General features: G+C 41.7%; 1 protein-coding gene across 1 annotated transcript in view; it reads right to left on the reverse strand.

Moving 5' to 3' along the window:
* Positions 1-25,804, reverse strand: part of LOC109902655 (aryl hydrocarbon receptor-like) — a 55,301-nt gene extending 29,497 nt beyond the window's left edge. Inside the window, exons 1-2 of the mRNA XM_020499205.2 lie at positions 25,159-25,804; positions 23,695-23,882 (exon numbers count right to left, since the gene is read on the reverse strand). Coding sequence (XP_020354794.1) covers positions 23,695-23,882; positions 25,159-25,199 — 229 coding nt within the window. The 5' untranslated portion in view covers positions 25,200-25,804. The remainder of the gene's footprint in view (positions 1-23,694; positions 23,883-25,158) is intronic.
* Positions 25,805-26,780: the final 976 nt, after the last annotated feature.

Below are 26,780 nucleotides of genomic sequence, written 5' to 3' on the forward strand. Positions count from 1 at the left end.
TCTAAAAGGTACTTTCCCTAACTTATCAGTTCACCAGTACTTTGCCAATGAAGGTGAAGGTCCAGGCACTGTGGTGAAGGTCCAGGCCCTGTGCCTACTGAACAGGTTTTTCTCCCTCCTTGAGAGAGGTCCAGCTTGAGAGGTCACATGGTATCGCTTGGTATCGCTTGTAGTCTTGTGAGGTCACATAGTATCCCACCTAGGTTTGAAGAGACACTTTTATGACCCTTTGTCTTGGAGAGAGAGTATAGATGGATGGAAAATAGTGTGGAAATCTACCAAAAAACTATTAGGCAACAACAAATTCAATCCCTTCTAGACAATTTCCTGGACAAAATGTTTCACTGTAATAGTGAAGGTGTAAACTTAACAGTAGAAAACCTCAACAGTATATTTTGTCATGGTTCTGTAACGACAGACCCTGGGAGACGAGAAGCAAGTACAGGGTGTGGATATAATAATAAATAGACATGAAACAAAACAAGAACAGTGTCTGGACAGGAGAAACATAACTTCAATGCTGACTCAGGAATGAAACTGAGGAAGTCACAGATATAGGGGAGGTACATTTAAATATATATATATATTTCTCCTTTATTTAACCAGGTAGGCTAGTTGGGAACAAGTTCTCATTTACAACTGCGACCTGGCCAAGATAAAGCAAAGCAGTGCAACACAAACAACAACACAGAGTTACACATGGAATAAAAAAAAACATACAGTCAATAACACAATAGACAAAAAGTCTATATACAGTGTGTGCAAATGAGGTAAGGCAATAAATAGGCCATAGCGGTGAAATAATTTCAATTTAGGAACTAAATACTGGAGTGATAGATGTGAAGAAGATGAATGTGCAAGTAGAGATACTGGGGTGCAAAGGTGAATAAAAAAATAACAGTATGAGGATGAGGTAGTTGGATGGGCTATTTACAGATGGGATATATACAGGTGCAGTGATCTGTGAGCTGCTCTCAGCTCTAAGCTGATGCTTAAAGTTAGTGAGGGAGATATGGGTCTCCAGCTTCAGTGATTTTTGCAATTCGTTCCAGTCATTGGCAGCAGAGAACTGGAAGGAAAGGCCACCAAAGCAGGAATTGGCTTTGGGGGTGACCAGTGAAATATACCTGCTGGTGCGCGTGCTATGGGTGGGTGCTGCTATGGTGACCAGTGAGCTGAGATAAGGCAGGGCTTTACCTAGCAAAGACTTATAGATGACCTGGAGCCAGTGGATTTGGAGACGAATATGAAGCGAGGGCCAGCCAACGAGAGCATACAGGTCGCAGTGGTGGGTAGTATATGGGGCTTTGGTGACAATACAGATGGCACTATGATAGACTCCATCCAATTTGCTGTGTAGAGTGTTGGAGGCTATTTTGTAAATTACATAGACAAAGTCAAGGATCTGCAGGATATGATGATGTGATGGAGTCCAGGTGAGTCACATAATTAAACGCAGGTGCGTGTAACGATGGTGGCAAGTGTGCGTAATGACGAGTGAACTGGTGACCTCCACCACCGGAGAGGGGGATTGGGAGCAGATGTGACAATAAAGTAATTGAGAAACCTATCCAACCAAAAACATAGAGACCCAGAAAACCTGAGCCTACGCCTTCACTATGGTGAATCACTAAAACAAAACAGAAATACACTATACACTACTTCAATGTAATTGAAGAATCCATAGAATCTAACCACTTCTGGGAAAATTCTAAACAAACAACAACATGAAGAGGTATCTATCCAAAACGGAGATGTATGGATATACCACTTCTCCAATCTTTTTGGCTCTATAACAAAGTACAAACAGCAAAAACATATACATGATCAAATACTAGTATTAGAATCAACTATTAAAGACTACCAGAACCCACTGGATTCTCCAATTACATTGAATGAACTACAGGACAAAATACAAACCCTCCAAACCAAAAAGACCTGTGGGGTTGATGGTATTCTAAATGAAATGATAAAATATACAGACCACAAATTCCAATTGGCTATACTTAAACTCTTTAACAACCTTCTCAGCGCTGGCATATTCCTCAATATGTTTTTTCTTTTTTTTCTTATGGGTGGATCAGCTTAATATTGCGGAAAGAATATTGGTTCCATCAATGTAATTGTCTGTATCATTTCCAATCCCCCACATATACACATATATACATACACATACCTATAGAGACATATATACTTTTTAAAAAGAATATACCTCTATTATTGTTCCCCGCAAACCCTACCACCGATCCCCCAATAAGTAAACTAATAAACACTTCGGCGTTGACCTTCAATTTATACATCTTATACACATTTTACAGACACAATCTATTTTACAATATTTGAAAACAGGGACTGATCAACCAAGGACTGGTCACCACAATCCACAAAAGTGGACAGACCACGTATTTACCCTGCACACCCTAATTGACAAAGGAACAAACCAAAACAAAGGCAAAGTCTTATCATTCTTTGTTGATGTCACATCAGCCTTCGATTTGGCTCCCCCTCCTGTCCAGCTCCTGTCCAGCCCTTCACTCATCAACCCTGGACTTGTCTTGTCATCATTACACACACCTGGTTCCAATCCCCATTCTACCACTGTATATATACTCCCATACACTGCCATTTGTCTTTGTCGGTCATTATACATGTTACTTGTTTTCCTGAGAGGAATCTCTCCTACTATTTCCTGAGTAGTTTATATTTTGCACTTTGGGTTCGCCCTGTGCCTTTTTGTTGATGAAGATATATTTAGAGCAGCACAACAGCGTTTGGGATTCGTCCCGCTTTGTTCTACGGTGCTTAAATAAATTCAGTAGTTCTAAACCTGCGACTGCCTACTCCTCTCTACACCAGTGACAGTTGACTTCAAAAAAGCTTTTGACTCAATTTGGCATGAGGGCCTGCTATACAAATTGATGGAAAGTGGTGTTGGGGGAAAAACACAAGACGTCATAAAATCCATGTACACAAACAAGTGTGCGGTTAAAATGGGCAAAAAACACACACATTTCTTTCCACAGGGCCGGGGGGTGAGACAGGGATGCAGCTTAAGCCCCACCCTTATACATTACTAGTCAAAGGTTTGGACACACCTTCTCATTCAAGGGTTTTTCTTTATTTGTACTTCAAAAGGACACCAACAAGACTTGCTTGGGCCAAGAAACACAAGAAGCAAAATGGACATTATACTGAAGGAAATCTGTCCTTTGGTCTGATGAGTCAAAATGTGAGATTTTTGGTTCCAACCGCCGTGTCTTTGTGAGACACAGAGTAGGTGAACTGAGGATCTCCGCATGTGTGGTTCCCACCATGAATCATGGAGGAGGATGTGTGATGGTGTTGGGGTGCTTTGCTGGTGGCACTGTCAGTGATTTATTTAGAATTCAAGGCACACTTAATCAGCATGGCTACCACAGCATTCTGCAGCGATATCCCATCTGATTTGTGCTTACTATCATTTGTTTTTCAACAGGACAATGACCCAACACACCTCCAGGCTGTGTAAGAGCTATTTGACCAAGAAGGAGAGTGATGGAGTGCTGCATCAGATGACCTGGCCTCCACAATCACATGACTTCAACCCAATTGAGATGGTTAGGGATGAGTTGGATTGTAGAGTGAAGGAAAAGCAGAAAACAAGTGCTCAGTATATGTGGGAACTCCATCAAGACTGTTGGAAAAGGATTCTAGGTGAAGTTGGTTGAGAGAATTCCAAGTGTGCAAAGCTGTCATCAAGGGATATATGTTTTGATTTGTTTAACACTTTTGGTTACTATATTATTCTATATGTGTTATTTCATAGTTTTGATGTCTTCACTATTATTCTACAATGACGAAAAACCCTTGAATGAGTAGGTGTGTCCCAACTTTTGACTGGTACTGTATATCAACGAATTGGCAGGGGCACTAGAACAGTCTGCAGCACCTGGCCTCACCCTACTAGAATCTGAGGTCAAATGTCAACTGTTTGCTGATGATCTGGTGCTTCTGTCCCCAACCAAGGAGGGCCTACAGCAGCACCTAAATCTTCTGCACAGATTCTGACCTGGTCCCTGACAGCAAATCTCAGTAAGACAAAGATAATGGTATTCCAAAAAAGGTCCAGTTGCCAGGACCACAAATACAAATTCCATCTAGACACTGTTTCCCTAGAGCACACAAAAAACGATACATATCTCGGCCAAAACATCAGCGCCACTGTTAACTACCACAAAGCTATGAACGATCTGAGAGACAAGGCAAGAAGTGCCTTCTATGCCATCAAAAATAACATAAATTTTGACATACCAATTAGGATCTGGCTAAAAATACTTGAATCAGTTATAGAACCCATTGCCCCTTATGGTTGTGAGGTCTGGGATCCGCTCACCAACCAAGATTTCACAAAATGGGACAAACACCAAATTGAGACTCCGCATGCAGAGTTCTGCTAAAATATCCTGTGTACAATGTAAAACAACAAATAACGCATGCAGAGCAGAATTAGGCCGATACCCGCTAATGATCAAAATATAGAAAAGAGCCATTAAATTCTATAACCACCTAAAAGGAAGCGATTCCAGGAGAAGAACCCCCTAAGCAAGCTGGTCCTGGGGCTCTTTTCACAAACACAAACAGACCCCACAGAGACCCAGGACAGCAACACAATTAGACCCAACCAAATCCTGAGAAAACAAAAAGATAATTACTTGACACATTGGAAGGAATTTACAAAAAAAACAGAGCAAACTAGAATGCTATTTTGGCCCTAAACAGAGAGTACACAGTGGCAGAATACCTGACCACTGTGACTAACCCAAAATTAAGAAAATATTTGGCTATGTACAGACTCAGTGAGCATAGCCTTGCTATTGAGAAAGGACACCGAATGCAGACCTGGCTCTTGGGAGAAGACAGGCTATGTGCACAATGCCCACAAAATGGGGTGGAAACTGAACTACACTTCCTAACCTCCTGACAAATGTATGACCATATTAGAGACACATGTTTCTCTCAGATTAAACAGACCCACAAATAATTAGAAAACAAATCAAATGTTGATAAACTCCCATCTATTGGGTGAAATACCACGGCGTGCAATCACAGCAGCAAGATTTGAGACCTGTTTCCTCAAGAAAAGTGCAAACAGTGAAGAACAAAAACCATTGTAAATACAACCTATATTTATGTTTATTTATTTTCCCTTTTGTACTTTAACTATTTGCACATCATTACAACACTGTACATAGACATAATATGACATTTTAAATGTCTTTATTCTTTTGGAACTTTTATAAGTGTAATGTTTACTGTACATTTTTTGTATTGTTTATATCACTTTTGTTTATTATCTATTTCACCTGTATTGACAATGTAAACATGTTTCCCATGCCAATAAAGCCCTTAAAAATTGAAATTGAATTGAGAGAGAGAGAGAGAGAGCTTGGAGGAACTCAGTAGACCATAACAGTTCAGCATTATAGACAGACAGTAAAAGGATGTTCAAGATTGTTCAACATATGACATTAAATCAACATCTCACTAAACAGAGAAATCCAAATGTTAACACAACACTACGTTTTTTCCCCCAACATTCCTCATCCAAAAAGTAGGCCACCACCTGCCTGGCTAAATGTCCAGAGGAGGACAAAGAGCATCTATGGTTATCAGGCTTCAGTGGGCAGCAGTGTACATAATGAAAAACATACATGGCCATCTCCTACATATGGCATAATAGTGCTCCTCAAATCCTTGAGGGCATTTCTTGGTTTAGCCAAATATGCCTAACTTAGCATAATGGACCTAGAGAGCCACCAGCCAACGAGCAATAAAAACATAAAAATACATATTTCATAGGATGCCCCTATGTACTACCACTTCCACCCAAAACCATTGTCGGATCTCCAGACCAATGTGTGTGCTTTCTTTGTGAGTGACTACACATTACCTTTACTATTTCTTGTTAATTTTCTAATATTTCCTTATTTAAAGCCTATTGGCTACAGCAAAACTAGACAGAACTGGCCTCCTACCTCCACCCTCTCATAATATGTGAGGCTGAGAATTTGATTAAGCAAACCCGACAAATAAGCAGTGACCCTGAAAATTGGACAGCTTGTGAAAGGGCCATGGACTCTAAAATTCAGCATCGCTGACTTGTCATCAGTGTGTGGTGTGGTAGGAGGAGGGGAGTGGGGTTGAAGTAGTGGGGTGAGTAGGGAGGGAAAAATGTGGATATACAGTGCCTTGCGAAAGTATTCGGCCCCCTTGAACTTTGCGACATTTCAGTCTTCAAACATAAAGATATAAAACTGTATTTTTTTGTGAAGAATCAACAACAACTGGGACACAATCATGAAGTGGAATGACATTTATTGGATATTTCAAACTTTTTTAACAAATCAAAAACTGAAAAATTGGGCGTGCAAAATTATTCAGCCCCCTTAAGTTAATACTTTGTAGCGCCACCTTTTGCTGCGATTACAGCTGTAAGTTGCTTGGGGTATGTCTCTATCAGTTTTGCACATCGAGAGACTGAAATGTTTTCCCATTCCTCCTTGCAAAACAGCTCGAGCTCAGTGAGGTTGGATGGAGAGCATTTGTAAACAGCAGTTTTCAGTTCTTTCCACAGATTCTCGATTTGGATTCAGGTCTGGACTTTGACTTGGCCATTCTAACACCTGGATATGTTTATTTTTGAACCATTCCATTGTAGATTTTGCTTTATGTTTTGGATCATTGTCTTGTTGGAAGACACATCTCCGTCCCAGTCTCAGGTCTTTTGCAGACTCCATCAGGTTTTCTTCCAGAATGGTCCTGTATTTGGCTCCATCCATCTTCCCATCAATTTTAACCATCTTCCCTGTCCCTGCTGAAGAAAAGCAGGCCCAAACCATGATGCTGCCACCACCATGTTTGACAGTGGGGATGTTGTATTCAGGGTGATGAGCTGTGTTGCTTTTACGCCAAACATAACATTTTGCATTGTTGCCAAAAAGTTCAATATTGGTTTCATCTGACCAGAGCACCTTCTTCCACATGTTTGGTGTGTCTCCCAAACATGTTTGGTGTGTCTGGCAAATTTTAAACAACACTTTTTATGGATATCTTTAAGAAATGGCTTTCTTCTTGCCACTCTTCCATAAAGGCCAGATTTGTGCAATATACGACTGATTGTTGTCCTATGGACAGAGTCTCCCACCTCAGCTGTAGATCTCTGCAGTTCATCCAGAGTGATCATGGGCCTCTTGGCTGCATCTCTGAAAAGTCTTCTCCTTGTATGAGCTGAAAGTTTAGAGGGACGGCCAGGTCTTGGTAGATTTGCAGTGGTCTGATACTCCTTCCATTTCAATATTATCGCCTGCACAGTGCTCCTTGGGATGTTTAAAGCTTGGGAAATCTTTTTGTATCCAAATCCGGCTTTAAACTTCTTCACAACAGTATCTCGGACCTGCCTGGTGTGTTCCTTGTTCTTCATGATACTCTCTGTGCTTTTAACAGACCTCTGAGACTATCACAGTGCAGGTGCATTTATACGGAGACTTGGTTACACACAGGTGGATTGTATTTATCATCATTAGTCATTCAGAGATCCTCACTGAACTTCTGGAGAGAGTTTGCTGCACTGAAAGTAAAGGGCTGAATAATTTTGCACGCCCAATTTTTCAGTTTTTGATTTGTTAAAAAAGTTTGAAATATCCAATAAATGTCGTTCCACTTCATGATTGTGTCCCACTTGTTGTTGATTCTTCACAAAAAAATACAGTTTTATATCTTTATGTTTGAAGCCTGAAATGTGGCAAAAGGTCGCAAAGTTCAAGGGGGCCGAATACTTTTGCAAGGCACTGTATACTGCTGAGGTACCTGGGACTGAGAATGGAGCTCCAACTATGGGCATCCAGACACCCTCCCCCATCCCATCTCTGGGCTCATGACCCAGAAGCCATATTGGAAGCGATCCAAGCCTTCAACATGGAGGCATCACATCACATTGTGTTTAGTGACTCTTTCTGTGGAGGAGAACTCATAACCCGATCCAGGTATGTTGTTTGGGATTTGTCTGACAGAGAGGCTTGCTTGCAGCAAAACCGTAGGAACCCATTTCAAAACACTGACAATATTTATCAAATGGTTGACGATTTTCTATTTGTCCCATCATGCTATTTACAAGTGGATTACAGGGATGTTCTAGAGCTCTTTGCATCCCTTCAATTTGCAGCGCCAATCCCTTCCTGACACTGGCATCTGGCCATAGCGTTAAAAAGGCCACTTGATACACTAATGTGGATGATAGACACAAAGACAAAACAATGACCTAGCCAAAAAACAGAATTAGTAAAAAAGCATCCAGCCACTCGATAAAATGTTACCAAATAAGGCATTTAGTTCAACATGAAGGGCTTTTTTCAGTCACATTTTATTTGGAGTACTGCACTCATTGATAAACCTGTTCCATTCAAAAACCCCAATGCAGTTCACACCTTTCGTTTGAGACTGGACAACGGAGCTGAGTCCTATGTTTGCATCACCAATGAGGTTCTCGATTGCCACGTTATGCAGAATAACAAGTGCAGGACCCTGAATTATGAAATGGTTCTATATTTGGATAGCATCAGCGAAAAGCATTAAAGCCAATGGTGGGGTGGGACCATAATGACACAGACCCCTTTTAGAAATGTGATGTACAAAGAGCCATGGCTGTGTGTATTGGCCATGGGGGAAACTGCCCCACCCAAATGACCCAGATGGGAGACATGATTGGGTAAAAACTGGGGAAGCGGAGGCCAAGGCTAACATTTACTTTGGATCGCTGCCCGAATCAAACCACCCATGCTAACACCAACCAAGCTCTCTCTGTGAGCGTGCATGTCTGTGCTTCTGAATTGCTGTGTTTAGAACAACAGAGCCAGAGAAAGAGAGGGACGTAGAAAAAGAGAACGTGTGTGTCAGCACATACAGGTAACTGCCAAAATAAAGGAAACACTCGAGTAAATGAGGTATACAAAGTATATAGAAAGCAGGTGCTTCCACACAGGTGTGGTTCCAGAGTTAATTAAGCAATCAAAACATCCCATCATGCTTAGGGTCATGTATAAAAATGCCCAGTTGCCCATAATGTTGACTAACATTTGCAGAAGAAGAGATTACATTTATATTTGAGTAATTTAGCAGACGCTCTTATCCAGAGCGACGTACAGTTAGTGCATTCATCTTAAGATATCTAGGTGGGTCAACCAAATATCACAGGCATAGAAAGTACATTTTTCCTCAATAACATAGCTATCAGTAGAGTCAGAGCTAGAAGGGGGTGACCCCCCCCTGCACTTGACCCAGTGCAAGTGCTGGTGGGGGTGAGGAAAATTATTTAAGATACTGTTTAAAGTGATAGGGTTTCAGATGTTTTCGGGAAGATGGGCAGGGACTCTGCTGTCCTAGCTTCAGGTGGAAGCTGGTTCCACCATTGGGGTGCCAGGACAGAGAAGAGCTTGGACTGGGCTAAGCCGAAGCTGCCCTCCCGCAGGGGTGGGAGATTAGACCAGTGGAAATCTGTACTTTGGTCTGATGAGTTCAAATTTAAGATTTTTGGTTCCAACCGCCGTGTCTTTGTGAGACGCAGGGTAGGTGAACGGATGATCTCCGCATGTGTAATTCCAAAAATGAACAAGGCACACCTATTAATTGAAATGCATTCCAGCTTACTACCTCATTAAGCTGGTTGAGAGAATGCCAAGTGTGTACAAAGCTGTCATCAAGGCAAAGGGTGGCTACTTTGAAGAATACTTTTTTTAAACGCTTTTTTGGTTGCTACATGTTTCCTTATGTGTTATTTCGTAATTTTGATGTCTTCACTATTATTCTACAATATATTAAAAAAAAGTACAAATAAAGAAAAACCCTTAAATGAGTAGGTGTCAAAACTTTTGGCTAGTACTGTACATTGGTGTGCATATGTCTGTGTGTTAATTATTCTAGCACTGTGTGAATGGCCTCTTTTTCTGACTGTCTGGGAGCAAATATAGAACATTTCAACTCCCTCGGCCTCGACACACTGTAGTGCACGAACACGCGATGCACACAGCCCCGCACCCACTGATATACACATGGATGCACAAAACACACACACAAGTTAACAAGAACATGCGGTGGCTAATGCAGGCAGTAAGCACGAAACACTGCACTGCCTATTTGTCTCTGAGTTCTGATAACATGTTCACATATTTAGAGGTAGGGGCTGGAGGGGCGGTCATTACCCAATGTCCATGCCTTCCCTTCGGTGCACAGCATTCCACAATGCACCAGGCCACATGACAGACTGGGGGATGGGGGTTGGCTTAGCTCGGGAAGAAGGGGATGAGGGGGAGGAGGGGAAAGAGAGGGATGAAGGGATCACCCACTGCTGATCATGGAACCCGGAAAGAGAGAGAGCTCTGCTTTTTCTCATCTGAGTGCAGATGATGGACAGAGAAGGGGGAGGGGTTGGAGGGGGGAAGGGAGGTATGGGGGTCCTTGAAAAAGCCTCTGTGATCCGAACTGAACAACGCCAATGAGTATCATGACATGTCACAAGACTTTTACAACAGGCATGCAGCTTATGTAACAAATCTGCATCCAAATACTACAACGACTTGTGACTATTTCCAGCTTGTTCACAGGATTTGGATACATGCCTTGTCACATTGGCAGTATATATAGAACACTAAAGGTTGTTTACACAATTATGACTTGGCATTATTCACTGAGTGTACAAAACATAAGAAACACCTGCTCTTTGCATGACATAGACTGACCAGGTGAACCCGGGAGAAAGCTATGATCCCTTATTGATGTCACCTGTTAAATCCACTTCAATCAGTGTAGATGAAGGGGAGGAGGCAGGTTAAAGAAAGATTTCTAAGCCTTGAGACAATTGAGACATGGATTGTGTATGTGTGACATTCAGAAGGTCAATGGGCAAGACAAAAGATTTAAGTGCCTTTGAACAGGGTATGGTAGAAGGTGCAAGGCGCACCAGTTAGAGTGTGAGAACTGCAACGCTGCTGGGTTTTTCACGCTGATCAGTTTCTTGTGTGTATCAGGAATGGTCCACCACCCAAAGGATATCCAGTCAACTAGACACAACTGGGGAAAGAATTGAAATCAACATGGACCAGCATCCCTGTGGAATGCTTTCAACACCTTGTAGCAAAAGGGGGTGCAACTCAATACTAGGAAAGAGTTCCTAATTTTTTGCACACCCTGTGTATAATGGCATTATGTTGACACATTTCAGTGCAGATGTAGCCTATAGAGACATGTGAAGCAAAAGTAAAGCACTGACTAAATCCATTTGATTTGATTGATGTATATTTAACCCCATGTCATGTTTCACACAAGAGCAACTCCACATTTACATTCAACATACAACAGCATACAACCATAGAATTAGAATTAGTCTAACCACAAATTTGAATCGTAAACATACAACACAGCCATACCATTGTCATGGGGCATATTGCACTACATTATTTATTTTCTATATCTATGTCCTGATCAATGAAGAGTTGCATAACACGTGTGTCCTAGGTCTGCATGTCCATGTTAATTTGTATTGCTGCCTGTGCCTATTTATATACTAAAGCCATTCTAAGCTTGCCTTTACATTGGATGCCTTTACATTGGATATAATCAGTGGTGTAAAATACTTAAGTAAAAATACTTTCAAGTACGTTTCAAGTCGTTTTTTTGGGTATCTGTATTTTACTATTTACATTTTTGACAACATCTACTTTATAATTTTTTTAAACCTTTAGTTTAAGAACAAATTCTTATTTACAATAACAGCCTACTCCGGCCAAACCCAGACGACGCTGGGCAAAATGTGCGCCATCCTATGGGACTCCCAATCACGGCCGGATGTGATACAGCCTGGATTCAAACCAGGTACTATAGTGATGCTTCTTGCACTGAGATGCAGTGCCTTAGACCGTTGAGCCACTCGGGAGCTCTAAAGATATTCCTAAGGAAAAAAAAATGTAATTCAATTGTGCCGTCTGGTTTGCATAATATAATCAATTCGAAATGATTTATACTTTTACTTTTGATACATAAGTATATATTTTAAACCAGATACTTTTAGACTTTTACTCAAGTTGTATTTAACTGGGAGACTTTCACTTTTATGTGAGTCATTTTCTATTGAGGTATCTTTACTGTTACTCAAGTATGACAATTGGGTACTTTTTCCACCACTGGATATAATGGCACACCTACATGGAAACTTGTGAATAATTAATTTGACTGATTTCCTGATATGAACTGTAATTCAGTCAAATCTTTGTTGCGAGTTGCGTTTATATTTTTGTTCAGTATATGTTGAACCAAAGGCTAATGGTGCCTTAAAAGCAGGGTTGGGGAGTAACTGATTTCATGTAATCAGTTACATATAATCTGATTAAATATTTTGTGAAACTGTAATCAGTTACGTTACCAGTTAAATTATTGTAATCAAATTATAGATACTTTTGAAAAACTAGATGATTACTTCTTGGATTACTTTTATATGTTATGTTTGCAAAAACATCAAATTTGATTTGTTACATGGTGTAGACCTTACAGTGAAATGCTTACATTATGATACCTTACTGTTTTCTCAATGACATTCAACTCAGCATTGAGTTTAAGTTTCTTCCACCTAAGCGAGTCTGACCACAAGCCCGAGACCATTATGATGACACACCAAATGCATTTGATGGATCCTTTTTGTCTTCTTCTAATGCCTCTTGGGGGGGGGAATCAAAAAGTAATCCGATTATGTTACTAGTAACTGTAACCGATTACATTTAGAATGTAACCTACCCAACCCTGTTGACAAATGTTTTAATTCTAGACCTGAGATGACATTCGGGAGTAAGGCCTTTAACATCAATGAAAACATGTTCCTATGGTGACAATAGCAATGATCTTAGTAATAAGAACACTTTTCTTATCACTTAATTGAGTCGTTCAAGAAAGACCCTTGTTGGGATATTCTTACTAAACCGTTTTTTCCCTATTCTCTGTGGTGAAAGATAAGAGAATGAAACAAGATTTTAAAACTAGTGGTTGAGTTGTGATGTATGGAGCAAAAGTTGTTTGCTAATTCCAGTATTAGTCTGAACATGCTGGCGAACATCCCTCCAAAGCAAACAGAATCCTTTCAGAATCCACAGGGATTATTCATTCTAATCTCAATCTATATTTACAGCATATGCCAAAGGTTTTAGTGCACTACAATCATAACAACCATACTCCTATAATAGTATCACTGGATTACACCTGTTATCCTAAACAATGGACCTGCATATCCTCCACTCTGTCTTAAGGTGCAGCTTTTGATAAGAAATGAAAAATATGGACTTGTTGAGTTGTGTAAATTGCACATGCCATTTTAGATTTATGAGCATTAAAGTAGGCCATGATGCCAAAAATGCACTGAAAGAAGAACAACATTAAACATCAGCACAGCTGTTCCATTTGCACATAGTGGCCATTAGGCCTAACTCCTCAATTTTGTTGATAGAATCAAACTATCAAGACATTTTATCAGGGTGTTCTCAGAATCAGACGCTCTGAAGTAACCTCTGGGTAAAACTACTACTTAGATAGCTTCACACCAAAAAACACATGACTCCATTGAAGGGGAGTGGGTCAGATGTAATATGGCGCCGGAGCAGAAGGCAGATGTTTTACATGCCCCCAACCGATTGTGTTTTTTTTTGTTCGCTTATCTGCGTTTGTTTGTAACTTGTTTTTTTACTCTTTTTGTACATAATGTTGCCGCTACTGTCTCCTATGACCGAAAATACAGTGGGGCAAAAAGTATTTAGTCAGCCACCAATTGTGCAAGTTCTCCCACTTTCATCATAGGTACACTTCAACTATGACAGACAAAATGAGGGAAAAAAAATCCAGAAAATCAAATTGTAGGATTTTTAATGAATTTATTTGCAAATTATGGTGGTCCACTGCCCTTTCCCACCTGGACAAAAGGAACACCTATGTGAGAATGCTATTCATTGACTACAGCTCAGCGTTCAACAACATATTGCCCTCAAAGCTCACCAATAAGCCCAGGACCCTGGGACTAAACACCTCCCTCTGCAACTGGATCCTGGACTTCCTGACGGGCCGCCCCCAGGTGGTAAGGGTAGGTAACAACACATCTGCCACGCTGATCCTCAATACAGGGGCTCCTCAGAGGCACGTGCTCAGCCCCCTCTATTTGCATTCCCCCCCTCTCCACACCACTGCCACTCTCTGTTGTCATCTATGACTAGGTCAATTTAATTAACTCTACCTACATGTACATACTACCTCAACTAATCGGTGCCCCCGCACATTGACTCTGTACCCCCCTGTATATATTGTTATTTTATTTTTTACAGCCACTCTTAATTACTTGTTACTTTTATCTCTTATTCTTATCCATATTTTTTGAAACTGCACTGTTGGTTAGGGGCTCGTAAGTAAGCATTTCACTGTAAGGTCTACCTGTTGTACCTGTTGTATTCGGCGCATGTGACTAATACAATTTGATTTGATCAGCTACCTAAGGATGAGGAAGTTCCGCAACAGAAAGCAAATTAACAGAGGGAAGGATGAAAATAATGACCAATCCTGCCTCCTGGTTTAGTTGCAAGTAAACTCAGCTTTTCCAGGAATCCCTTTAGTGCTCTTATTGGATAAGTTAAGTTATCTGAGGGCCTCGCAGGAGAAACGTGTGGTGACATGGTGCCCTTTTCACCCATCTGTCTTTACAAAAAAACAACTCACAATAGAAGGGCCATACCTCGCTCCCAGGGGGCCCCTGGGCATCTTTGTTGGAACAACGGAATGAAAGAAAAGGTGGTTGTTACAAATTTAGGGCAAGTGTATTTCCATTGTGTTGTACTTATGTGAAATAGTGTCATACAAAACATGGATGTCTATTTATAATGCTGGAGGTTGATGCACTTGGGTTTGTGTCAACAGAGTTATTCAGCCTTCCAGTTCAGTCGTCTAATTATACCTTCTAAATGAAGGGCTTTCACATTTACACCGCCCAAATTATTATGAGTGCATTTGATTTGTGTACTCATTTTTGTTCATCATCTGACTGCCAGGCTGGACGAAGAGTGGCACCGTGCTACCGGTACAGCGAGCCAGAGAGAAACACAACTGGAGCTTGGCTTGTCTGTGGTTGTTAGTGTGGGGACCTCCATCACAGCGGGAGTGGTCCATTAACAGAGGAAACACTGACAACATATTAGAGTCCAGAGCCAGAGCTCCGAGAGGGCTTCTTTCAGACAAGCTATACAGCTTTACACACAGTTCTAACTGCTGCAGTCTTATAGCAGCAGCGGGAAGCCATAGTGTGTGTGAGTCTACAGTATGTGTGGCTGTTAATGTATGTCAGAATGACTTCCTCCCCTATTCCACATATAGGGAGACTTGGGAGTGGAATTGCAGTTGACATGCTGACTCGTGCACACACACGCGCACACACACAAACACACACGGGGGAGGGGAGGGGAGGAGGAAGGGGGGTTGGAGATTGCACAATAGCAGACTAATAAGCATATCATTAATTCTCAAGGGTGAAATATCAATGAAAAAGAACTTACAAAGCCACCAGCAAAACTATGACAGTATTGCATTAGTGTTTACGCTACAGTAAATATCTAGCAGAATATATTACCATAAACAGCAGTTGATGGGTGCGTGCATGACATAATATACAGAAACACATTCTAAATGGACACGTTGACATTCAAACAAAATCCAAATAACCTGAGGCCACCATGGTGTGTCACATGGACCTGGAGTCACAGAGATGACACCCCAATGGCACCCTATTCCGTGTATAGTGCACAACTTTTGACCAGGGTCCATAGGGCCCAGTCTATAGGAAATAGGGTGCCATTTGGGACACAGACACCACCAAGCTCCTTCCATCTGAGACCAGGATGTTATAACCTCCCATGTTTCGCTGTGATGAAATTACACCTGCCCCTGCTCCTGGTGGCTGTGTTGTGTAGATTCTGGGTGCGGGTAATCATGGGAGTGAATTGTTGTTTGCTCTAGTTGTAACCTGCTGAGCACAGGGGGCAAGGTCTCTAAGCACAGGGGGCAAGGCCTCTAAGCACAGGGGGCAGGGCCTCTAAGCACAGGGGGCAAGGCCTCGAAGCACAGGGGGCAAGGCCTCTAAGCACAGGGGGCAAGGCCTCTAAGCACAGGGGGCAAGGCCTCTCTGGGTAGCCACCCGCCTGGTCCAGTTGCAGGATAGAAGGAATCTACTTAGGGCTTGGACACACTGGTAGCGTTTGCCGGCCGAGAGTACTTAGCATCTCTGAACAGAGTGCTGGCTGTAATTTGCAAACCGAGCGCAAACTGATTCTACATTTAGAATCGTGGGGAAATGTTGTCAGTGAGACGTCCGCCAGCAGGTCATCCATAAAACACACCACCTCGAATGAACGGCAGATCAACGGCAGATCAACATTTGGTGCGGTCCCTTAACACCCAGAACAGAACATATTTAATTTGTAACAGGACAGAGTACTGTCTTTATCTGAGACATTAGCATGGACCAAACCAAATGCTGCCTAATGTACCATAAAATATTTTCACATCCAGTCCATCAAAAATGTAAACAGCAGCTGTGAGAGAAGCTGTGGCCTAGTCTATAGGGGAGAAATGCCTATGCATACTGTACACAGAATAATTTGGTATTTACTGGTGGTGCTTTAGGTTATAGCCACTCCAGCACTTATTCCTTAAAGGCCAAATGCCGCTGTTTTTATATCAATATCAAATAATTTCGGGGTAACAATTAAGTACCATACTATACCATAATTTGCTTTTTAGCAAAAAACTATTTCTCAAACAAGTATTTTGCTAGGACTGCCTGGGAATGGTTTGAGTGGGGAGGGGAAAACTGAAAACAAGGTGTTATTGGCAGCGAGGTTTGGAACTCTCGTTGTTATTGGTCTATTAACCAATTTACTGCATGGTGATGTCACAAAAGCCTAAACTCCCACTCATGCAAATCTGCAGCTTAGAAGGTCCTGTGTATATTGCATTTTCAACAGGAAACTAACACTGATCACATTTCTTAACACTTGTACATTGTTAGTTTCATCAGCTGTTGTACAATATGATACAAAACATAGGAAAAACTGCATTATGACAGCACTTTGCCTTTAAGGCTGGTAGAGGAGGGATGCAAGAAGGCCTAAAGACAAGGGAGAGAGGAGGCAGCTGGGATGGATAATACTGTCGGACGGATTATACGGGCTCTGCTAGGCTTTGTTCAACTTGTACAAGACATTTAATTACACACACAGCAACAACATTGGACTATGGTACAACACACACATCCTGCTGCCGAGATAAACAAAATACAACAGAGGGCATCTGAGGTATTAAAGAACAATACAGAACATGGCGTCCCTACCATAGCACAATGCTAGTTCACTCCGGTTGTTATTACTAAACCAACAATACACAGCATCAACTGCAGGTAGACTTCATTCATTATTCATTCATTCGGGGTGGTAGGGTAGCCTAGTGGTTAGAGCGTTGGACTAGTAACCGAAAGGTTGCAAGTTCATATCCCCGAACTGACAAAGTACAAATCTGTGCTTAGAGGCCTTGCCCCCTGTTCCTAGGCCTTCATTGAAAATAAGAATTTGTTCGTAACTGACTTGCCTAGTTAAATAAATAAAAAATTAACAGCAATTAGTTGGGTGGTGATGGCTACATGGACTACTAGCCACCATACAGATGCATTAATGGTAATGAAGAACTAAACCAACTCTCCATAAACCAGCCACCCTAAACCCAGCACACAGAGCAGCATTTGGTCTGTGTACATACAACAAATTATGGTGGGACACAGACACAGCGAGAGACTATGAGCCTGCAGGCAGGCAAGGGCCATGATCGGCTGCAGGTTAAGGTTCACTCTCCTCATGTACTTCATGAACAACGGCAATGAATCACTGACTATTGTCATGACGTTGGCCTGGGGGTAGGTTTATGACAGTCATAAATAACTCTTTCCCCCTTTTTCCTCTCTCTACCCTACTGATGTTACATTTGCAAAACACTTGGTTAACATAGAGATTCTGGGAACATCAGAAGGTGGGGGGAAATGAACTATATTCTGGTAATCCGACCAATGGAACATATGCGGTGGTACTTTCAAATCAAATCAAATCCAATTTTATTTGTCACATACACATGGTTAGCAGATGTTAATGCGAGTGTAGCGAAATGCTTGTGCTTCTAGTTCCGACAATGCAGTAATAACCAACAAGTAATCTAGCTAACAATTCCAAAACTACTACCTTATAGACACAAGTGTAAGGGGATAAAGAATATGTACATAAAGATATATGAATGAGTGATGGTACAGAGCGGCATAGGCAAGATACAGTAGATGGTATTGAGTGCAGTATATACATATGAGATGAGTATGTAAACAAAGTGGCATAGTTAAAGTGGCTAGTGATACATGTATTACATAAAGATGCAGTAGATGATATAGAGTACAGTATATACATATACATATGAGATGAATAATGTAGGGTATGTAAACATTATATTAGGTAGCATTGTTTAAAGTGGCTAGTGATACATGTATTACATAAAGATGCAGTAGATGATATAGAGTACAGTATATACATATACATATGAGATGAATAATGTAGGGTATGTAAACATTATATTAGGTAGCATTGTTTAAAGTGGCTAGTGATATATTTGACATAATTTCCCATCAATTCCCATTATTAAAGTGGCTGGAGTTGAGTCAGTGTGTTGGCAGCAGCCACTCAATGTTAGTGGTGGCTGTTTAACAGTCTGATGGCCTTGAGATATAAGCTGTTTTTCAGTCTCTCGGTCCCAGCTTTGATGCACCTGTACTGACCTCGCCTTCTGGATGATAGCGGGGTGAACAGGCAGTGGCTCGGGTGGTTGTTGTCCTTGATGATCTTTATGCCCTTCTTGTGACATCGGGTGGTGTAGGTGTCCTGGAGGGCAGGTAGTTTGCCCCCGGTGATGCGTTGTGCAGACCTCACTACCCTCTGGAGAGCCTTACGGTTGTGGGCGGAGCAGTTGCCGTACCAGGCGGTGATACAGCCCGACAGGATGCTCTCAATTGGAAATCTGTAGAAGTTTGTGAGTGCTTTTGGTGACAAGCCGAATTTCTTCAGCCTCCTGAGGTTGAAGAGGCGCTGCTGCGCCTTCTTCACGATGCTGTCTGTGTGGGTGGACCAATTCAGTTTGTCTGTGATGTGTACGCCGAGGAACTTAAAACTTACTACCCTCTCCACTACTGTTCCATCAATATGGATAGGGGGGTGTTCCCTCTGCTGTTTCCTGAAGTCCACAATCATCTCCTTAGTTTTGTTGACGTTGAGTGTGAGGTTATTTTCCTGACACCACACTCCGAGGGCCCTCACCTCCTCCCTGTAGGCCGTCTCGTTGTTGTTGGTAATCAAGCCTACCACTGTTGTGTCGTCCGCAAACTTGATGAATGAGTTGGAGGCGTGCGTGGCCACGCAGTCGTGGGTGAACAGGGAGTACAGGAGAGGGCTCAGAACGCACCCTTGTGGGGCCCCAGTGTTGAGGATCAGCGGGGTGGAAATGTTGTTGCCTACCCTCACCACCTGGGGGCAGCCCGTCAGGAAGTCCAGTACCCAGGTGCACAGGGCGGGGTCGAGACCCAGGGTCTCGAGCTTGATGACGAGCTTGGAGGGCACTATGGTGTTAAATGCCGAGCTGTAGTCGATGAACAGCATTCTCACATAGGTATTCCTCTTGTCCAGATGGGTTAGGGCAGTGTGCAGTGTGGTTGAGATTGCATCGTCTGTGGACCTATTTGGGTGGTAAGCAAATTGGAGTGGGTCTAGGGTGTCAGGTAGGGTGGAGGTGATATGGTCCTTGACTAGTCTCTCAAAGCACTTCATGATGACGGAAGTGAGTGCTACTGGGCGGTAGTCGTTTAGCTCAGTTACCTTAGCTTTCTTGGGAACAGGAACAATGGTGGCCCTCTGAAGCATGTGGGAACAACAGACTGGGATAGGGATTGATTGAATATGTCCGTAAACACACCAGCCAGCTGGTCTGCGCATGCTCTGAGGGCGCGGCTGGGGATGCCGTCTGGGCCTGCAGCCTTGCGAGGGTTGACACGTTTAAATGTTTTCCTCACGTCGGCTGCAGTGAAGGAGAGTCCGCATGTTTTAGTTGCGGGCCGTGTCAGTGGCACTGTATTGTCCTCAAAGCGGGCAAAAAAGTGATTTAGTCTGCCTGGGAGCAACACATCCTGGTCCGTGACTGGGCTGGTTTTCTTTTTGTAAACCGTGATTGACTGTAGACCCTGCCACATACCTCTTGTGTCTGAGCCGTTGAATTGAGATTCTAGTTTGTCTCTATACTGACGCTTAGCTTGTTTGATTGCCTTGCGGAGGGAATAGTTACACTGTTTGTATTCGGTCATGTTTCCGGTCACCTTGCCCTGATTAAAAGCAGTGGTTCGGGCTTTCAGTTTCACACGAATGCTGCCATCAATCCACGGTTTCTGGTTTGGGAATGTTTTAATCGTTGCTATGGGAACGACATCTTCAACGCACGTTCTAATGAACTCGCACACCGAATCAGCGTATTCGTCAATGTTGTTGTCTGACGCAATACGAAACATATCCCAGTCCACGTGATGGAAGCAGTCTTGGAGTGTGGAATCAGATTGGTCGGACCAGCGTTGAACAGACCTGAGTGAGGGAGCTTCTTGTTTTAGTTTCTGTCTGTAGGCAGGGATCAACAAAATGGAGTCGTGGTCAGCTTTTCCGAAAGGAGGGCGGGGCAGGGCCTTAATGAATATGATGTCAGTTCGGTTGTCATCTGAGACATTCTCATCAATGATAAGATGACAAACTCTACAGTGGAAAGTCTACACATCAGAGTTATCGGATTAACATGGAATTGTAGTTCAATTTAAATGTTTGAATATGAAATTATTTGTGATGGGATGAAATGTGATTTTAGCTTCTAAAATGTGAGATTTGGGTTTTCATAAGATAGGGCTCTGCTCAATCAGTGGCCCGCCCCTGTGAAGGGACATGGGCTATAAAACTTTTCAAACATGCCCTCCTCTCCCTTCCTATATAAGCCCTTGACGACAAGATAACCTCCTGTTCCGAGGACGTGAGGACGACGGTCCGATGTCAGAATGGTTCAGATAATAACTACAGAACGAAGCCAACATCAGCGTGAGCTTTGGTTGCAAATGGTATGAACTTTGAATTCTTATTCACTACAAAAGTGATAGCTCCTAGCCGTTGAGTTGCAAATGAGGGTTAGGAAGGAACAGACAGAGTATCCCGTCTACCAAACAACGACATTACTACAACGTATTCAATTTACCAGCAGAGACATTCTTCAAAGGACTTCAAAGGACTCGGATGGGCAACACGGCCTTCCATCTACCAGCAACCTACCGAAGCGCAGCTCAGAGTAAATATTTATTACATTTTCCTTTTCCAAATCGGCGGTAATTTAGAATGCATAAGATTCTGTATTTACGATAGCACAGCTTCGCCCTATGTTCCTCATTCTTCCTGCTCTTTCACTCAAACCCAGCCCCTTTTCTTTTGTGTAACAAGCTGTCATATCTGTTCCGCCCGCTTGGGATGTTTTCCTTTATGACGTCATTTGTAATCAAGTTATGATTTAATAATGTGTATGTGTAATTCTGTGTGATTACTTAGGTATTTAGTAAATAAATCATGAAACTCAATTTTGTATTGCTGGTTCAACTTGTTAGCCAGGGTTCGTGCAGATAACCAAGAATTTACAACTTTCAGATGAGACTGAATTAAGATGTCAATTAATATTGAGTGCTATTGATGTAAAATATTTATAGGTCTTTAAGAGTTTATTCGGAAGATAACAGCTCTATAAATATTATTTTGTGGTGCCCCGACTCTCTACTTAATTACATTTACATGATTAGCTCAATCAGGTAATATTAATTACGGATAAATTATTTCATAGAATAGCATGTCATATCACTTAATCCGGCATAGCCAAAGACACGACACTGTCAAGGAAGGAACTACGCTAATACAGTTACACAACAAAGATATGAGGGCTTGTCAGCATGCTTTAGCCTTTGACGCTGAAATACAATATCAACAATATATTTTGACAGGCTGAAGACGTGTTAGACCCCTAATACAATAATCAGTTAACCTATAGTGCACCTATCATGATGTTTCATTTTCAAGCAAAGTTAAGCAATTTCAGAGATTAAACAACCTCTTGATGACCCGAGAAATGACTAGATTTACCAAGGTAAGAATACTTTCATATGTCTTTTTCAATTGATTAAAGCGATAGATGATATAATCCCATAACTAAGATCTGGTCTGGATTCACCTCCCCCCCACCCCTTCGGGCAGCGTTTCCCAAACTTGGTCCTCGGGACCCCAGGGGGTGCATGTTTTTGTTTTTGCCCTAACCACTACACAGCTGATTCAAATTATCAAAGCTTGATGATAAGTTGATTATTTTAATCAGCTGTGTAGTGCTAGGGCAAAAAAACTAAACGTTCCGGACTGAGTTTGGGAAACCCTGCCTTGGGGCATCTCCAACCCTCTCCGCAAAGTATTTGTGCATGTGCACTTAAGGCATCCCCCCCCCCCACACTGGAAAAAAACTATGCATTTGCAATATCTCCCCCCAACACACTGGTATCACGAGCCTCGGATCCCATCCGTCTCACCCCAAACAGCCATTTCAAAAAGCTACACTCTTAAACAAACATTGCTCTTCCTCCATTTCATAAATTCTTTAAACTCTGAGATTTCTCTCAATTATTAATGCTTTGAGTACATCCAACGCCCGCATTGCAGCATTCTCTTTAAAAGATCACTACCTAAAATAACAGTGTCTTTCCCTCACAACATAGGAGAGAAAAAATACAAATCCGTCCTCCTTGCATGCAATTCTTTTGTTCACTCACACACACTTCTCGGTTTTTAATGGAGACCCTGCTTTCTCTTCCATCCTTAACTCCAAATACAGGCAGAGTTACGGGCCTCTATGAAATATTGAGGCCCCTTCTTCTTCGCCAGGATGAAATAATGTGATGGCTGCTGCTCCAGCTGGGGCTCTTTCCTTCCACATCACAGCTGATATGTGCTTTGAAGGCATCGGGAAACACAGGCCACATGAGAGACTCAGGAGCTTTATTGTTTTGACATCTTCATAACAGTTCTAGGGATGGGAGCATGAATGAGGTTTACAAAGCCACAGTGACTCCACACAGTGCTTCCCATGACGATGCACAGCAATTACTGCTCTGTTCAACTACTTAGTGTACAGGCAAGACAGCAAGGCAGCACAGGTATGCTGAAAGGGGCTCAGGCTAACTGCTCTGTCAGCTCTATGCTCTGATGCTGTTTAAGTAGAGCATATTTTTAGGATAGGCTTTAGCTACATGCTGTAGTAGCCCTGTGCTATGGTAATGCGCCCTTGTTCTGTACAAAGTGAGGGATCAGTGGCCCCCTGTTTGCATCCAAGGAGCATCCTTATGTCTAGACAGAAAGCACTACATTTCAGGAAGCACTCGATTGAGAACCTCAAACTAAGGGCCCTATTCAATCAATAGTTCAAGAGTAATAAGGGCGTTTTTTGTGGACTACTTCTTACCAGTGAAGAAGTTCTTGGCCCGGAGGTAGCTGACACTTAGGCGGAGGATGGAGAGTTTGTCCAGGCTGGTGGTGACCTCCTCTGGGAAGGGCAGAAGGCTGGCCAGCCTCTCCAGCTCTCCATTTAGACGGTCCCGGTGGCGCTTGGAGGGGTTTGACTTGGCCCCTTCTGATGGGGGCTGTTTCACCCTGAGAGAGAAGAAACCATTCATTGAAACATAATATTTTTACAGAAAATTCTAGGTAGGTCTTCTGATAAAATATAATGATGGTTGTTCCTTATTAGGGCATTATTAACAATTATTAGCATTATCAATATTTTTTTACAAATGATCATTTTGTAGAAATAAATAAATCATTCAAATAATTTTAAAAAATGTTTTAGAGAAACATTACAATTATGAAAACACATAAGGAAAATACAAAACATGAATTTCCATGTGTGAATGACATAATGGTTTTTATTGTTAATACACTTAGACTTATCATGTATAGTGCTCCAACAACCCACTCATGCTTTAACAAATCATTTCAATAAATGCCTCCAGAGCATTGAATGCACTGCAGGCATTATACCATGAACAGCAACACATTCTCCACTCACAACAAACAATGTTGGTTCAACAAAGATGTATGTATGTAAACAGATGTTAGGCCTATATTCATGTTAGACCAATTTTCCATATTAAATTAGTAAATTACTAAATAGGCTTATTTAAAAAATAATAATACACAGGCTATAAATGGAAATGTAATAATAGTAAAAAGCCATTTGTTGTATGAATTTGCACAGTGCATTTTGACGCATGAATGGTTCTATTTCAGTGAGGAATTCCAGCAGGTGCAAGTGCTCTTAAATATCTGAAAGTTCTTGCCTTATGCATCTGTACCTCAATCACAAACATTGGACATTGTCCGATTCGTTTCCATCAAACATGTTTTTACCCAGAACCAACGAAAGGCATAAAGGCATAAAATAACAAATGCAAAAACAATCATTTATGAAGACAAGTGAAACGTTCGAGAGCATGCTACTTTACGCTTACTGGGAAATCGAATTAAATATCGAATTACGATCACATTAGATATCCAGAAAATGTTGTACTATTGATTTATGGTAGCCTATATATTCTGTAACAAATGAATACTCGTATAGTCAAATAAACTGTTATACAATGTGAGTGCCTGGACGAGGCCTTTCTGACACTGTCCTGTAGGGCGCACTAAAAGTTGTTTATTTGTCCTGTTGTGCGCCATCGATGTATCAATTTAACTCAGGTTAAAATATGCTATTTAAGTTTGCACACTTGATGACAAATTGACATCTATTTCGAGCTGTCATAGGATGGCCTACTTACAACGGGCACTAAAAGAGTATAGCTGGTATGGGTGCAGGGTTTAAGAACATTACGCTATTTCTGTTTGCAAAAATACCTTTCAATTCATAGAAATACAATGTACTTACGCTCTCTGGACTGGTTTTCTCCTTTTACGTCCAGCATACATGATGTGGCTGTATTGCAAGCCCGATGAATCTCCCAAAAATGATATTAGCGTACAGTTGCCTTCGAGCTACATATAGCCCACAATAAATGTTGTTATACTAATCCTTCAGATGAAGAACGTAAACACATTCGCGAGAGGCCAACCACATCTAAACGAAAAACAACAAACAACGCTACTTTTAGTTTATATTTTCTCATTTAACTGTGCGCTGATCCAGAGATGGGTGAATAATTAAAATTTCTATAAATGCATGGTGATGCATGGCATCGTTGCGCGCTCAGATTGCCATCCAGACTGCCTCCGTTAAAATTGATCAAATGTATTAAAGTTGCAATGCTGTTTATAATCCATCGACAAGCTTAATTGGTCTGCAAAACAATGCTTCAAACCAATATACAACCCCAGTAATTATTCTCCTCGTCTAGCGGAATGGTGATCTTGATGTGCAATGCCAGTGCGTTTAGAAAGGCTTAATCCTCTTCCATGCACCTTCTATGCACCTTTCCAATGATTTCCCAGGCAATGTTTTTCATATTTTACACTGATAATAATCGAACAAGGTTGTTAGGATATTTTATATATTGTATATTAGTTCAATGCTAAACTTCCGCTATACCCAATTATCGAGTCAGGTTCGGGCACGCGCATCACCCTGCTAGGGTCCGGGGCACAGATTTAGACGGGCACGCGCAATAGGCATGAGGCAAGCAAGAGAGGTCTGCGGGTGCATTATGAGAAAATCTCCTGGAAACACAAGCAACCACGTCAATGTTTGCGCGTTCCTGAGCGGCCTGTTTCGTCCAATCAGAGTGGAGATGAGAGAGTAGAGGTTCATGTTGAGCCTAAGTGGCCTTTGCTGTATTTGGGTCAGAGGTTAGACTTTTAAATAATGAAACCATGCTATTCTAAATTCATGGTTTAGCATAGCCATGGTGTTGAGATGCAATGCATTAAAAAGTGTCCACATTTCTACACTTTTGTGCCATAGCATACATTTGATTCATTCAAATGTCTACATACCTGCTGATATGTTACAAAATCCAAACACAGGCCTACCTCTTTGCATATAGATTCATGATTAATCTGATTTCTTTTTGTTGTTGTTTTCATTTATAGGCATGCTTGTAATAGCATGGGAACTGTGTCTGTCTAGATCAAGGCCTAATACAATCTTTTACTGCTGGAAAGCAGCTGAGCTTCTCATAATCTTAACAAAATGTACACAGGCAGGCTCAAGTGAATGCTTTCACAAAATAAAACTATGATAATGCATACATGGAGTCATGTGACTGGCGATCCCGATGCTGAGAGAGCAGGGCCTATATATCCTGTGCTACGTGAAGATGAGAGAGACACATATAGAATCACTGTATGTAGAGAAGAGCCTTTTGATTCTCAGTACAACGCAGTTAGTGGCTGGTAGCTCTCCATACATATCATTGAGCCTGCACCACAAATATGTTGCTTATGATTTTTTCATGGCTTTTGGGGAATTGTACATTCTGTGTAGTTGTACCAAAATGAAGCAGTGTACATAATATGCTAAACGAGATGAAAATAGTACAAAATGGGTATGGTTTG

The sequence above is a fragment of the Oncorhynchus kisutch genome, linkage group LG2 (assembly GCF_002021735.2).
Source record: "Oncorhynchus kisutch isolate 150728-3 linkage group LG2, Okis_V2, whole genome shotgun sequence".
In the NCBI taxonomy this organism is placed as follows: Eukaryota; Metazoa; Chordata; class Actinopteri; order Salmoniformes; family Salmonidae; genus Oncorhynchus; species Oncorhynchus kisutch.